The 14,470-nt window shown below is 40.2% G+C and overlaps 1 protein-coding gene and 1 non-coding gene across 7 annotated transcripts in view; one reads left to right on the plus strand and one right to left on the minus strand.

Annotated features, from left to right (window-relative positions):
- Window positions 1–14,470, plus strand: part of TIAM2 (T cell lymphoma invasion and metastasis 2) — a 186,382-nt gene that overhangs the window by 98,036 nt on the left and 73,876 nt on the right. For all 6 annotated transcript variants that reach the window (XM_018077894.2, XM_018077892.2, XM_029962699.1 and 3 more), the window contains 3 exons: window positions 5,594–6,029; window positions 11,118–11,290; window positions 12,329–12,553. In XM_018077894.2, coding sequence (XP_017933383.1) covers window positions 5,594–6,029; window positions 11,118–11,290; window positions 12,329–12,553 — 834 coding nt within the window. The remainder of the gene's footprint in view (window positions 1–5,593; window positions 6,030–11,117; window positions 11,291–12,328; window positions 12,554–14,470) is intronic.
- On the minus strand, window positions 10,258–10,328 carry TRNAG-GCC. Its single transcript has one exon. It is a non-coding gene; the product is annotated as a tRNA-Gly (tRNA).

Raw genomic sequence — 14,470 nt, forward strand, 5'->3', positions numbered from 1 at the left:
AGGGCAAGAGGGAGAGAAAGGATGTTTCCTAGAAGAATTTAAGACTAATCCCATTAATAGGACTTTAGAATGCCTCTGGTCAGGAATGAAATTCTCATCTCTAGCTGTAGGCCCCACAGTTGGGCTCTTTAAATACCAGACTGTGCCTGGACTCTGCACATGAGTTTGCAAGCTGAAATGGAGGGCACAGACCTATTTTCACAGACCTATTTTCGTTTTGGTTTGGATTTTTTTTTTTATTTTATTTAATCTTCCCTAGTGTTTCTCATACAGGAACAGTGACTGTGCTTCCCTAAATGAAGGGTGCTCCCTTTAAGCAACATTGAGGAGGTTCTGGCCACTTCAGAAGTTAGCAGAGAGTGAAGGGAACACCCACTTCTTCAACTTAGGCAGCAGCTAAGCAGTAGATCATAATACATGCTTTATGGGGCATGTAGAGCAAACACTGTCTCCTGTGCTGGAAATTCAGACAAATATTGTGCTTAACACGTATCTGTCATTGCAATGTAAAACTCTATGAGACTCTTAGGCTCAGAAATGAGGTTTGCCAATGTGGATCCTAGGTAGCAGCTACAGAACTGGGAAATGAAAATGAAAGCCGTTTATTTGAATCACTTCTTTTATGAGTTGCTCCTCATGTGTTTTATCAGATGCTATCTTTTCACCTTCTTACTCAGCTGTGAAAGAGAAGGCAGAAAAAACTGGAATCACGGAGGAACCTCAGTGCTGTGTTCCAGGATTCTTCACTGGCTTCAGCATCTCTAGCTGTTCTGGATTTTACTGCCAGGCTTTACATATGATTTCTGCATCCCAGACCTTTGCCATGTATTACTTAGTTATGACATTTTCAGAATGGTATTTGTGGTGTGCGATTCATAGCTGTTTTGAATTCACTGTGCAGTGAACTGGCTTCAGACACAGCAAGGAAGTTTGGCTGGCGAGATTACATCAAACTTGAATTAGATTCTGGTAGAGGGAGAACAGCCCTAGCTCCAAAAATGGTGGTTTCTTAGAAAAAGGCATAGGAAATGGTTAGTCACTGATTTTAATCAGACAAGTATCCAGCAACAGGAAGGACAGGAGGGAAGTAGTGAATGTTTATAGTTTTGCAGTTCCTTGTGAGGCTTGGTCGGTTCCTTTCCGTCTTGCATGCTTTGCAAACCCCTTCTGTCTCTTCAGGGGTTTGCTGTGTTGTAGTTTGGTAATGATGATACTCTCACTAGGCCCTTTGGCTTAAAAATGCAGAAATATCACGAGTGGTTATGATCTGTTAGATGGTTAGTCCTGTTTGCAGGACTGTTCATCTCAGCGACTGTAGCCTCTGTGCCTTGCTCTGAACATTGTGTCCCTTCATCGTTACATTACTAAGAACTGAATATGAATCACTTGGGCTGAACGTAGGTGAAAGCTGGAATATTTCCCTATAAGTGGGCCTAAGTAGTGGTGCTGGCTGGGTGGATAGTCCCTCCAGCTACCCCAGTGGAAACAAGTCAGCCAAGCTGCCTGCTTCATGGGGATGCAGGACCAGGAAGCATAGGTTTGGGATATTGAGGCCAGACCCTTGACTCTAGAAAGGCAGTGGAATTTAATCCTCTTTGTGAATGAATTGCAACTTAAACACAGGTAGACGTTTCCCCATCTTGAAGGCTCTTTCCAAACCCTCTTACTCTGGTGCTTGCTAACTGGCAGAGTAATTGTAGTCCCTTGGTCTCCTGTGTTAAGATAGAAAGTCTGTTTCCTTTTCCTTCTGGCACCCTTCCTCTGCACCTGTTTTAAATCATCCATAAACAGATTTGCGTATGGGATATTCCAGAGGAGTCCTTGGCTGTGCCCTGTCCACTTACTTGAATGTTTCCTTATGTCCGACTTGATCTGATATATCCTGGAATTCATAGAATCATAGAATCAACCGGGTTGGAAAAGACCTCCAAGATCAACAAGCCCCACCCTTGATCCAACACCGCCGTGGTTACTAGACCATGGCACTAAGTGCCATGTCCAGTCCCATTTTAAAAACCTGCAGGTACAGTGAATCCACCACTACCCTGGGCAGCCCATTCCAATGCCTGATTACCCTCTCTGTAAAAAATTTCTTCCTAATATCCAACCTAAACCTCCCATGGCAGAGCTTAAGACTGTGCCCTCTTGTCCTACTGCTGGTTGCCTGGGAGAAGAGACCAACCCCCACCTGGCTACAACCTCCTTTCAGGTGGTTGTAGAGAGTGATGAGGTCTCCCCTGAGCCTCCTCTTCTCCAGATTAAACAACCCCAGATCCCTCAGCCTCTCCTCACAGGACTTGTGCTCAAATCCCTTCACCAGCCTTGTTGCTCTTCTCTGGACCTGCTCCAGCACCTCAATATCCTTCCTGAACTGAGAGGCCCAAAACTGGACACAGTACTCCAGGTGTGGCCTCGCCAGTGCTGAGTACAGGGGAAGAATCACTTCCCTTTGAGCTTGCCTTTCTAATAATGGTCTTGCATAAAGACTTGCAGTTCATTCTGTTCCATGACCCAGGTTTTATTGCATGAAGGTGTCCTAAAGTGTTCCCTCAATGCATCATGGATACTCTACTGAAGAGCATGTCCTCATTTAGTTTAATCCGTGCTAAAGTGGCATTGGGATGATGCTATATCACAATACACTATGTGTGAGCTGCAAGGTGTATGTGATGCATGTGAGACTTGTGGACAGAATTTAGGCAGACTTGCTGCACAGTCAGATACTGCTATAAGTGGTGGTGTAACGTCAGTATGTAACTCTATAACATGGAGAAAATTAGCAAATTCTGTGTAAAATGGAAATCCAACCACCAGAAACAGCTACTGAAGAAAGTTCTTCAATGAACTCAAATAGCCTCTTTATAGGAGTCATATCTGAAATTTTATGACTTTATAAGCCGGAGCCCTTAAGTGGTATAAAGAGAATGTAAAAGAAAAACACATTGAGTCAACCTCTTTATTTGACTTGAAAACTGGTATTAGATTCTCCTTTTAGCTGGGATCCTAAGAAATGTAGCAGGCTGCATTGTTTCCTGTGCTGTTCTTTACAGATAATTATTACATGCGTCACTTTGTCTAATTGGTATCTTAGCCCCTTTAACTTTTGTATTATCTATAACTATTCCAGAGTATATCTCAAACATTGAGAGATCTCCTTAAATACAGCTAAGCAGAAACAGTGGTGGTTTTCTATCATCATTAGATGCAACAGAGGGAAAATGGGCAAAAAGTTGCCTGACAGGAAAACCACCAGGAGCAGCAACTTGGGTCAAACCTTTTCAGCGGTGACAGATACTGCTACAGTGACAGCCTCCCCAAGAACCAACAGAGACTGCCTGACTCTGCCAATTGAGTTCTTTAAGAAAAGAAAAATACAAGTGATGTTGTCATGGTGAAGTTGATTCGTTTTGGATCCCTTGTCCATTTACTTCCTCATTTCTACACTTTCTATGTGTGTGGAGAAAACATAGGCTGTGGATAGTGGCTGTTCATGGGTAGGTTGTATCCCACCCTTTTCATTAATGTTTGTTGTTCCAGCGGTGGGTCTTCACAGCAGACACCTTCTTATGTTTGTGTCTTTTGTTGTTTCTCTTACTGGTGCTTTGGGACTGAACGAAATACATATTCTTAATAAGCTGCATGCTAATGTTTTCTAGGGGACACTAACATTTCCTGGAGAATAGTCAAACAATTCAAATGCAGGAATTTGGCACACAAGTACAGTGACAGTAATTAAAACAAGGGTGGAGAAAGCTGTCAGTTTCTGACTGAACTGCAGATGGCCAGTGCAGTTGTATAATCCATGTTCTACAGTCACTTTGTGGCATTAACGCATTACATGCAGGATTATTTCCTGGTTTGCCACTCCCTGTGTCTATTTTCCTGCCTTTGCTATATAAAAAAGAGCTAAACCATTGATGTTTAGAGAGTTACTCCTGGAGAACACTGGTTAGCACTCTGAAATAAGATTTAAGGAAGATGCTCCATTATCAGGAGAACTGGATCCTCATCACCAGACAGTGTTCTGAAAAGCCAGACTTGAAGTTCAATGCACTGTAAGGGAACATGGGTTTCAGTTCAAACTGGCTTTTGTGAGGCCACAGCTAGCAGTGTCCTGCTGCTTTAGAAGCGGCTTGTCTGGCATTGCTTGGGAGGGCGTGCAATCCCACTGTTGTTCTTGGCCATGTGCTGGAGGTCCTGATGCTATCAAAACACAGCACAGCTTTTCCGCTTCAGTTTTGAAGAACAAGTAAGAAGCAAAAGAACAAAAAAGTAGTTGCTTTCAAAGCTGCTGGTGAGAACAGCTCACAGGAGACCAATGTTTATTTACTTTGTTCATGTACAGTAGTCTATGAGCAACAAAATGCTTTTAGAGAAGCAGTCTAAACTTGAAAGTATAATAGCTTTATTATTCCTGAGGGTAATAGCTTCACTTCTTGAATCATTTATAGCCATCTCTTCTTTTCTCTTCCCTCATACTTTTACTGGGAAAGGCAATGTGTTTTATTTTCTTGTGTCTTGGTTGCTTTTAAATTGCATTGGCAACACTTGAGTTTTGAAGAAAATAAATGGCTTCTTAGGATGGATGGTGTGGTTCTTGACAGTGAAGTTAGTCCAAGGAGCTCTGTCTTGGGTAGTACAAAAATCCTTGTCCATCACTGGATCCTGGGAGAGTGGGGAGCAGTCAGCATATCGCTGGGAAAGGCTTAAGAAAGAAAAGGTCCAGTCTGGCAACAAGGTCCCATGTTGACAAGCAGTGGCAAGAAAATCATACCATCTGGCCTGAGTATTCCAAGTAAAATTGGCCAGCCCTTTCAATCCAAAGGATGAAGTTGCACAGTGCAGTAGGAGAAAGGCCCATCAGTGCTTGATGAGATGATCAAGCTCTCAGGGGTTTTACAGCAAGTCAGAAAATACACACCTCTGCAGTCTGGAGACTGGATCCATGCCAGTCAGCAAGTGTGTCTTTCTATTTTTAAGTCACATATTCTATTAGATTAGATTTTAGTCAATTGATCAATACTAACAATCTTAAAATATTCTCAACTTTTGACCTTTTTTTTGTTGGCTAAGCACAGCTTATATGACAAATAGAAAATGGAGGTAAAATCAGCCTTGCTGTGCTGAAGCTAAATCTAGCCACCTTGCACAAATAGGATAGCACCAAAGTATTGAAGACCCTACAATAATAAAAAATCTATGTGACACTGTTCCTATTTGGACTCAAACAGGCATGTAAGTGGTGGTGCCTGCGTTTCAGATGGCAGATATACTTGTCTCCTAAAATACCTCAAGTTTCAGCCAGTAGAAGCCACAGTAGTCACTAATGAGATTATTCACAGGTGTAAGAATTTCCAAAGTGCTCAGACTTAGTAGTTAGGTTTTAATGGGGTTCTGCTGAAAAAATTGTGAATGGTGGCACTGGTGGTGTCAGTGGCTGCTGAGGCAAAGCCTATAACGTAATGGTGAAAAGAGGTGGGCCTTGATGAAGGAACTGGAAGTGGCTATTCATGAAACAAGTTTAATTGCCAAATGAGATGTCTTTGACTGTAGCTCTGCTGACTGATCACTGATAAATTCCTTTTATGCACAGGAACCAAAGTGTAGAGATGGGAATGAATACTTAGACAGCAGAACGGACAACTTCAGTACGGACACGCTGGCACCATCGCAGCTCTCCAGCTTGCTGTGGTCACCTGGCTCCAGCCATGTCCTGTCCCAGAGAAGCGAGTCCACCAATGCAGTCAGTAGTGATGCCTTGAGGCAGAACATTTATGAAAACTTCATGCGGGAGCTGGAGATGAGCAGGATGAACTTGGAGAATACCGAGACCTCATCAGAAACAGAAGACTCCAGTGGCGAGTCCCTCAGCTCCTTGGAGCAGCTGGATTTGTTGTATGAGAAAGAGCAAGGAGTGGTGCGCAAGGCAGGGTGGCTGTTCTTCAAACCCTTGGTGACCCTGCAGAAGGAGAAAAAGCTGGAGCTGATCACACGGCGGAAGTGGAAGCAGTACTGGGTCACACTCAAAGGTAAACCACCATGTTTATCATTCAGCTTGGCAGCAGCAGTTCTTTCCGTCATGTCTCAGGAGCCTTTCATGCATGCTGGCTTCTGTTAGCAGGTTTAGGGGGATCAGAAAATCATACCTACCTTTACAAGGTCTACCCACCACTTAAAGTGGAGCATGTGCCTAAGCAGCCCACTGAATTGAGGTGATGCTCAATGTTTTTAGTATTGCACATGCAGCCTTGTGTTTCATACCATAGTGGGAGCTGTTTTGTCTGATTTCCCAGTTTGTGTATTCATGCAGAACTGCGGGTTTAGAAGATCCTTTTGGATGTTTGAAGGTCAAAGACCAAACTGAATCAAAGCTGGGAAAAATACCAAAGTTACACCTCTGTCTTGGAGGGACTCAAAACATAAGGGTCAGGAGAGGTCACTGGTGCCCAGTTCCCTGTCACAGACACACAGTTCCTTAGGCTCTTCTATGAAGTTTATTTAAAAGTAGGGTAGGTTAATATAAAAAGTTTAATTTATTTCCAGTGCTTTAGGTGGCAGTATAATGAAGAGGTGAACTCCACATGCCAAAACATTTACACAAAAAAGTGTGTGGTTCAGGGCAGAGGAGACTGAAGCAGCAGCAGCACAGCAAGGCCTGTGGTGCCCAAGGCGTAGTTGCCATGGACCATTCCTAGGACTTGCCAGTCTCCCTCCTTTCCCAGGATGGTCTTTCACCTTGCCTGCTCCCTGCAATACCAACCCCTTCTGGCTTTTAGCGTGCCCAGCTTCCCATCTCTCACAGCTACTGCTGCTGTGAAACAGCCTCGTGGGAAGGCAATTCACTAAAAGGGGTGGCTGCAAATGTGATTGTGCTCAGCACTGCTCTCTCCATGTGTATGGAGTGTGCTCGGAGTGTGCTGCAAGAAGTGTATGGATGTCAGGAAGTGTGAGAAGGAAAATAACATCTATTGTGGGAAGAGTGAGTTCATAGGCCTTTTTTTTTGGAATTGCATCCAGAGGATTTGCCTTTCAGTAAATATAATGCTAAGTTAATGAGTAGGGAAATTATCAAACTTAATAATTTCCTAGCATATATGGGACTAGAGGAGAGAAAATAACAACTTTCCCACAGGTTGCCCTTTTCAAAATTCTGTGTGGGTGTAGACCTGAAGAAAAATGAACAGCAAACATCAAGTTCTGGTAATGTCGTCCTTGACAGTGCTGATTTAAAAGAAGCAAACTCACTAGAGTGAGGCAATTCTGCCTAATAATTCGTAGACTTGTTATCAAGGAATCAAAATGTAGGCAGTCTTAATAGTTTAAATCACTTACCGTGATCATCAGATAGCATGATTCATGCTTACAAGAAGTGTATACAAAGGGAAAAACAGTATCTGAATTCCACCCTCTTACTGTGTGTATTTGTGTTACCGAGTATGAATATGAGTTTGATCTACCTCTTCTAAAATTCAGTTAGTTTCTAAACAATCCTATCAAAACTTTAAACTGAAGTACATTATATAGTAGTAGTTCATGTATTTCTGGAATAATGAGGCTTTGGCAAGGAATTTAGGTGCTTCACGTTCATTTTTTTGCTATAAAATTGGCTTATTTGTGACCTTGAACAAGTTACATCCCTTCTTGCTAACTGAATTTCTGCAGCTACAGGAGAGGAATAATTCTTTGTAGAAACCTTCATTAACTTCTAACATTATAAGTTAATATATAAGTTAGATACAATGCTTTTTACTTTGATGGTTGATATGGCTGCATTTATGGTGCAGAGTTTCTTCCACTTTGTTAGCTGTTTTAAATATACATTCCTCATTTCCTTGATCTCTTACCTTTATTGTCTTGTGGAGACTTCTGATGCCAAAATAAACTTGCATGTCTGGATATTGAGGCATAGTTCTGTTTTCATAATATGCTATATCAAGATCAAGGCGCTTGCTTTGGTTCTCCTTATACAAGGTTTTGATAAATCTGTATTTAATTTGTTCTTGAAGTTTAAATAGCCAAGATATTTTAAAGTGTGACTTAAAATGACCACGTATGCAAATGGAGAACAGCATGTTTCTTTGCAGTCTCTTGAGATGTGTTTAATTATAAATATGTAGAAGGCTTACAACCATCTGGTTACCTGCTAGACTTCAAAGTATGCATGTCCTGAGGCCTCTGCTCTACTTTGAGGGCCACCAAGACCTGAGCTTGAATGGTAATCCTGTACCAAGAAGAACTGTCTTTTCCATCTGTCCTGTCTAATTAGCTTATTTTAACGAGGGAAATTGCTTTCCCATTGCCCTCTCCCTTCAGTTCAAGTTTTGATTAAAATGCTTGGACAATAATCAGTCCCAGTGGGTCTAACAGAGCTTATGAAGCTAGCTGCTTCCAGAAATCACTTCACTTGACCTGAAGCTATACTTGGGGTGCCATACACTTGAACATACATGCATATCCTTCAAAACGTTTTATTTATGTTCATGTAAACTATCAGGATAAAATATGACTTATCTTCAATTATAGCAAGTAGAGGAAATATAGGAGTTTAAAATAGAACTTAATATGCAGTTTCCTGAAATGCAGAAGTGGCTTTACATTCCTGCTGCTGCTGCTGAATACAAGAGGAGACTTGGTTTTGTTGGTTTAGTTTGCCCTGCTATGTTCAAGTGATTACAGAAGTGCTGTGCCTGATATGCAGAGTGTAACAAACCATGTCCTTCTTTTCCAGCTGCAGAGATCTTCAAGTGTTTCAGTATCATAAAGAAGGTTAAGTGAGGGATGGCAAGGGGAAAGGATAGGACCAAATCTATAGGATTTGTTCTTACCCAAGATAATTCTACCAGACACTTTGGACAGTAATAGGAAAAGGTGGACTTATGTAGCATAGAGACATTTCTGTTTATTGGATTCCTTCATTTGAAAACTTTTCAGTCAACAGATAATTTAATCAGTAACATCTGATATGTGTTTCCCTTTCTCTTGTAACACTTGTACTTTCATTGACACTGGAGAATGTGATGAAATCCCTCTGATGGATCTCACTTTTCGTACACTTTGGATTTGGATTGTATGAAGACCAGTGTATTCCACCTCATAACTTTTCACAACAAATGTGTCCCATGGACTGTGGAAGGCCCAGCTTTCCCCCTTATCAGACAGAAGAATCAAAACTCCCCTTGATTTTGGTTCTGATTTTACCTTAGAGGAAGCTCCTCTCAAATTTGCATGACTTTGGATGATGTGTCTGGGATTTTTAATGCAGTATTAAGTCTAAATGTTAAAAAATTACTAAAATAAAGGTTGAACTCTGCTTTTACCTAACTAGTTTAAGAGCACCCACCAAGGAAACATTTCTATTTTTCAGGTTTAGCTGTGTTCCCTTGATACGTATTTCCTAGGCATATTTGCATGTGCATAAACACAAACAGTGTGTCACATAGAGAAAAACCAACAGCCCTAAAATCAACCCAAAATCTCAGTTTTGGTGCTGCCCTGTGTTGTGTTGCCTTTTTGATTTAAAGGAAAAACAACAAAAATGGGGCTGGAGAGATGACAATGCTGTAGCCCTAGCAAACTCAGTCCTTGTATTGATTGAATTTCAAGCCGTCTACTGGATACGTATAGGGCTTGCAGCAGTAACATATTCATGGATTACTAGTGATCATTTAATCTGACTTGCTATGTAATGCAACCATAGGTCTTCTCTAAATTCATTCCTGAATTTGAGCATATCTTCTGGAAAAGGCTTGCCTTGCTGGAGAATCTACCATTAGCCTCAGATTTTTCAAACTGCTTAGGTTATCCTCCATTTTCAAAATGTTTTTGTAGTACCTATCTGGTCTTACTTCTTCCAGGTTAAACATTCAGGTGTAGTATAGAATTTACCTTCTAAATTTAAAAAAGCACCAAACCCTCTGCTGTTAAACTGCTCTTTCATTTCACAAGGGTGAAGTGAGGGTTACTTATTTTCTCTGGATGTGCAGAGAAATCAGTTTAGCCTAAGAAATTCTTGAGAAATCTAGTTTATAACTAGATTATTTTCATAGAATCATAGAATAGTTTGGTTTGGAAGGGATTTTTAGAGATCATTTAATTCCAAACTCCCTACCATGGGCAGGGACACCTTCCAACCTGACCTTGAACACTTCCTGGGATGGAGCATCTCTGGGCATCCTGTTCCAATGCCTCACCGACCCACATAATTTCTTCCTAATATCAAAACTAAACCTACCTTCTTTCAGTGTAAAAAGACATAGCTGCATTGGCCAGGACTTGAACCCAGGCCTCCTGCATGGCAGGCAAGAATTCTGCCACTGAACCACCAACACTGGTGTATTGTATTTGTATTTTAGTAATAATAATAGTAATTGTATTTTATAATAATAATAATACAATAATTCTAATTGTATTTTAGAAGTGGAGTTCAGTCTGTGACTCCTTGAACAGACAAATTGGTGCGTCTCAGAGGACAGTGGATTATAACATGAGGCAGTAAGGAAAGGCTGATGGGAATAAAGACAACGGGCCCTTCTTTAGCCAACTTCACTGCCGAAGGCAACATGGCACTGTAGTCATACTGCTGTGGGCAGGGAGCAGGTCTCTTCTGCTGTCCTCCACAAGTAATTGTTACTTAGGGATTGTCATCATCAAGGATGAAGTTTATTTTCTGAATGCAAGTTTCATACCTTAGATACTACATTATTTACAAGACTGAACATGCTCAAACTCAGCCCCTTTAAACTGTTTTAAGTTATTCAGAATTGTCTTAGTCTCCAATTTGCAGTTTAAATTTGAGAAGTTTATTCACTAAGCGTGTTGTATGAAGACAAAAGATTCTGCAAATCGTTTAAACAAATACAAAGATTTCTTAAATGGCTGTTTTGAGAGAGTTGGTTCAATTTAATAAACAAATACAAAAGCCAGTTTAACTAAGCAGAAGTTAATCTCTTCTACATGCCTTTACTTTTTAATAGGCTGAGCTTAATGACAGAATAACAGAATATTTCCTTTCTCTGAAGGGTGTCTTAATTCACAAAAATATTAATATAATAGAGCTCAAATGGGAGATCCAGAACTTACTTTCTCCTTATGTTTTTTTGTCCCTCTGAACTGCAAAGGTTGTACTCTACTGTTTTATGAGACCTATGGAAGGAACTCAATGGAGCAGAGCAGTTTGCCTCGGTACGCCCTGTTTGCAGAAGACAGTATAGTTCAGTCTGTTCCAGAAGATCCCAAGAAAGAAAATGTGTTCTGTCTCAGCAATTCTTTTGGAGATGTCTACCTGTTTCAGGTAACAGGATGCATGCATAACTTTGTCGTTGTTTCTCTTTTAGGATGTGTTTTTGAGTCTGCACATGCATGTATGTGATTACATATGCACACACACACACACACATTATGCTTCTGCCTTTGACTTCTAAATAATAGCATAATTACACTATTGTGCTATACTATTATAATATTGAGTGTATGTTTTGATTTCAGGTATGTGATATTACACCAATTGGCTCAGTCAATAATGGTTCAGAAACAAAAGAAACAATGATCACAAATCTGCAAGACACTTTTGGTACCTGGTTGATCACAAGATTCTAGAAATTCACCTTTATTATAAAATTTTTTCACATCTATTAGCATTCCACCCTTACAGAATGGTGTGCTCAACCCCAAATCTGCTGGCCACAAAGAGAGTTTGCTTGAGCAAGATGCTCAAGAAAGAAGGCTAAAAATAATCTAAATATCTTGACTGCTTAAGTGCAGCACTGGAAATGTTAATAAAGAACATTATTATGTGGAACTGCCTCCATAGAAACATGTTGATTCACAGGCACACTTGTACATATCTCCAGAGACACTTTGTGCAGATTGCATTCTCTTTACCTGGATGTCTTCTCTTCACTAACTTGATGTTTTTTAAGTAAGCATACCTCCCTTCAGACCTTACATATAAAATCTTCTCTGTTGTGTGCTACTTGCAGAAGTGGAGGTTTATCTTTGAAACCTGGTAGGTTTTACTTTAATTATTTGGAGGGATGAAAGATGCAAGTCACATCTTTCCCACAGCTTATACAGCTCTGTTGTGCTTCTGGGGTGTACAGACCGTGCAGGTCTAAGAAGCAGAAACTGAAGTTTGGAGGCAAGTTATGATGGAGTGCAGGAAAGCTTACACTTCCTTTATTTACACAGTTCTAAAGAAAACCTTATTTCACTCAGTTAAGATAAAGTGTCTTAAGATAATGAGAGCCGATCAAGCACTCCATATTCTAGAGCTGTTGGTTTTTTTCTCTTTTATGTTCTCATAATGCTGCACCATTGATTGGTTTCACAGGCAACAAGCCAGACAGATCTGGAAAACTGGGTTACGGCTATACATTCAGCCTGTGCTTCCCTTTTTGCGAAGAAGCTTGGGAAAGAGGACACTGTTAGGCTGCTAAAAAATCAAACCAAGAGTCTCTTCCAGAAGATCGACATGGATGGCAAAATGAAAAAGATGGCAGAGTTGCAGCTCTCAATTGTTAGTGATCCAAAAAACAGAAAGGCCATAGAGAATCAGGTACTGGAAATAATATTTTTGTAGGAGCATAATTATCATTACTTCTTGCTTTGGGATCTGTTTCTGGTTTCTAGGCCTGAGAGTAATTGTCTTGGGGATAGCTGGCATGGTAGTTGTAATTATTACCAGGTTTCTACAGCAATCCAGAACAGTGCGGGAGGTAGGCTCCTCAAAGACCAATCTGTTTTATGACCACAAAGCTGTTTCTTCTCTTTTCTGCAAATGAAAATGTAATTAATGTTCACTGCTTTATGATATACTTATCTGTTAGTAATATATAGCTGTTACATTACATACCACAGAATGTTCAGTATGTTCTGTGAATAACCTAATTTATTACTGAATTGCGGAAGAGATTGAAGTATAGGTATTTAGCAATATTATTCTGCACTTTAAGACAAGACATGAAGAGTACTTAGTCCTTCCTCCAACTTTATTTGGATAGTGGCAGACAAAACCACGTGCTTCCAGTTGAAATTTAGCCATGACTGATGATCACCTTATTGTCTGTACAGTGGTGAACAAACATGAAGCCTTACTCTGCTCTCAATGCTAGCGTGTGAACCAGGAATCTCTTCACTGATACCCTGTGGAAGTATATCTTGCGGTGTTGATGTCTTGCCCATGTCCCCAGTTTTACAGGTAGCAAGTGGCAGATGATGTTTAATTAAACATGCTTAGCATTCAGGCAAAGACCTCACTACGCAGGGCCTCTTGTGCACTGAACATGTCTTAGTAGTTTAACCTAAAGAAGTCTGTGAACTGAGCTTGCTGTATCCTTTATTTTATTAGGCCATTAACAGAAGACATCTGATAATATGAACTTATTGACTGGTCTTTGAGAGCCCATCCTTAACTGCCTTTCCAGTCAGAGTAACTCTTCCTCTGTCACTACTTTAGTCTGCACATTATGACCCCTTAAGTAGCAACTAAAGTTTATTTCCTTTGAACCAATAGAGCATAATATTTTTGTTTGGTTAGTGAAACACTTGTAGTTTCAGAATCTGATGCTTATAATATTTAAAATTCTTACTGTACTGGTTTGAACTTGATGAAGAGCAAATTGACTGGTACTGATTTCACTGTCAAACTCTTGTGGCACACTTCAGTCTGAAGCTATATGATCAGAGTTCGAATAATATGCAGTTTTGTGTAGGGATGATGCAGATGTTCATAAGCCCTTTGAGTGCTCAGACATTCATAATTTATTTCCAGGTCACTTTTTTTCATAGTCCAGAGCCATGTGAGGTGAATGGAGAAGGAAATAGTTAAGCATTCTTTTATTGGAGCAGGTTTTCAGACCTAGAAGAATATACAGATTTCTACAGATTACATGTTACAACTTGTAACATGTAATGCACTGAGGAAAAATCCTGATGTATATTAACTTAATTTATCCCTTCCCCCATCATGCTACTAGTTGATTTGGAATCAGATGAAGAGTATTAATGATCTGTCTTAATATCTGCTAATTAGATGTTCTGTCCTTGAACAACTGCTGTTGTTTTCCAGCTTTGGAGGAAGTTGGCTTCATTCTGAAGAACTGAAATCCATCACTGGGTCTGCAGAATATTTATTTCTGTTAATCTTCTGTCTATGCCTGTCTCAGAATATTGAATGGGGGCAAACCACTGACACAGAGAATGAAATAGATCATTGCAAACGTCCACTAGTTAGCAAAGAATAAATTTATGAGATTTTTCTCCATTCTTGATCTCTTTGATCTCTTTAAAATCTCTCCTTACAATTGCTGAAGTTTTGTTGGCAAAGTTGCTTCAGAGAGAAATCAAGAGATAATTGCGTTTCCTAATCTTCTGATTTGTTGTCTCAGAGATTGGCTTTTGCAAAGAAAAAAGAAAATCTTGATTTAATTAGTAACCTAGAATTCTTAGTATACTTAGTAAGCTAGTGATATCA

This window comes from Manacus vitellinus, unplaced genomic scaffold (genome assembly GCF_001715985.3).
Source record: "Manacus vitellinus isolate BGI_N305 unplaced genomic scaffold, ASM171598v3 scaffold_4_pilon, whole genome shotgun sequence".
Taxonomy (NCBI): Eukaryota; Metazoa; Chordata; class Aves; order Passeriformes; family Pipridae; genus Manacus; species Manacus vitellinus.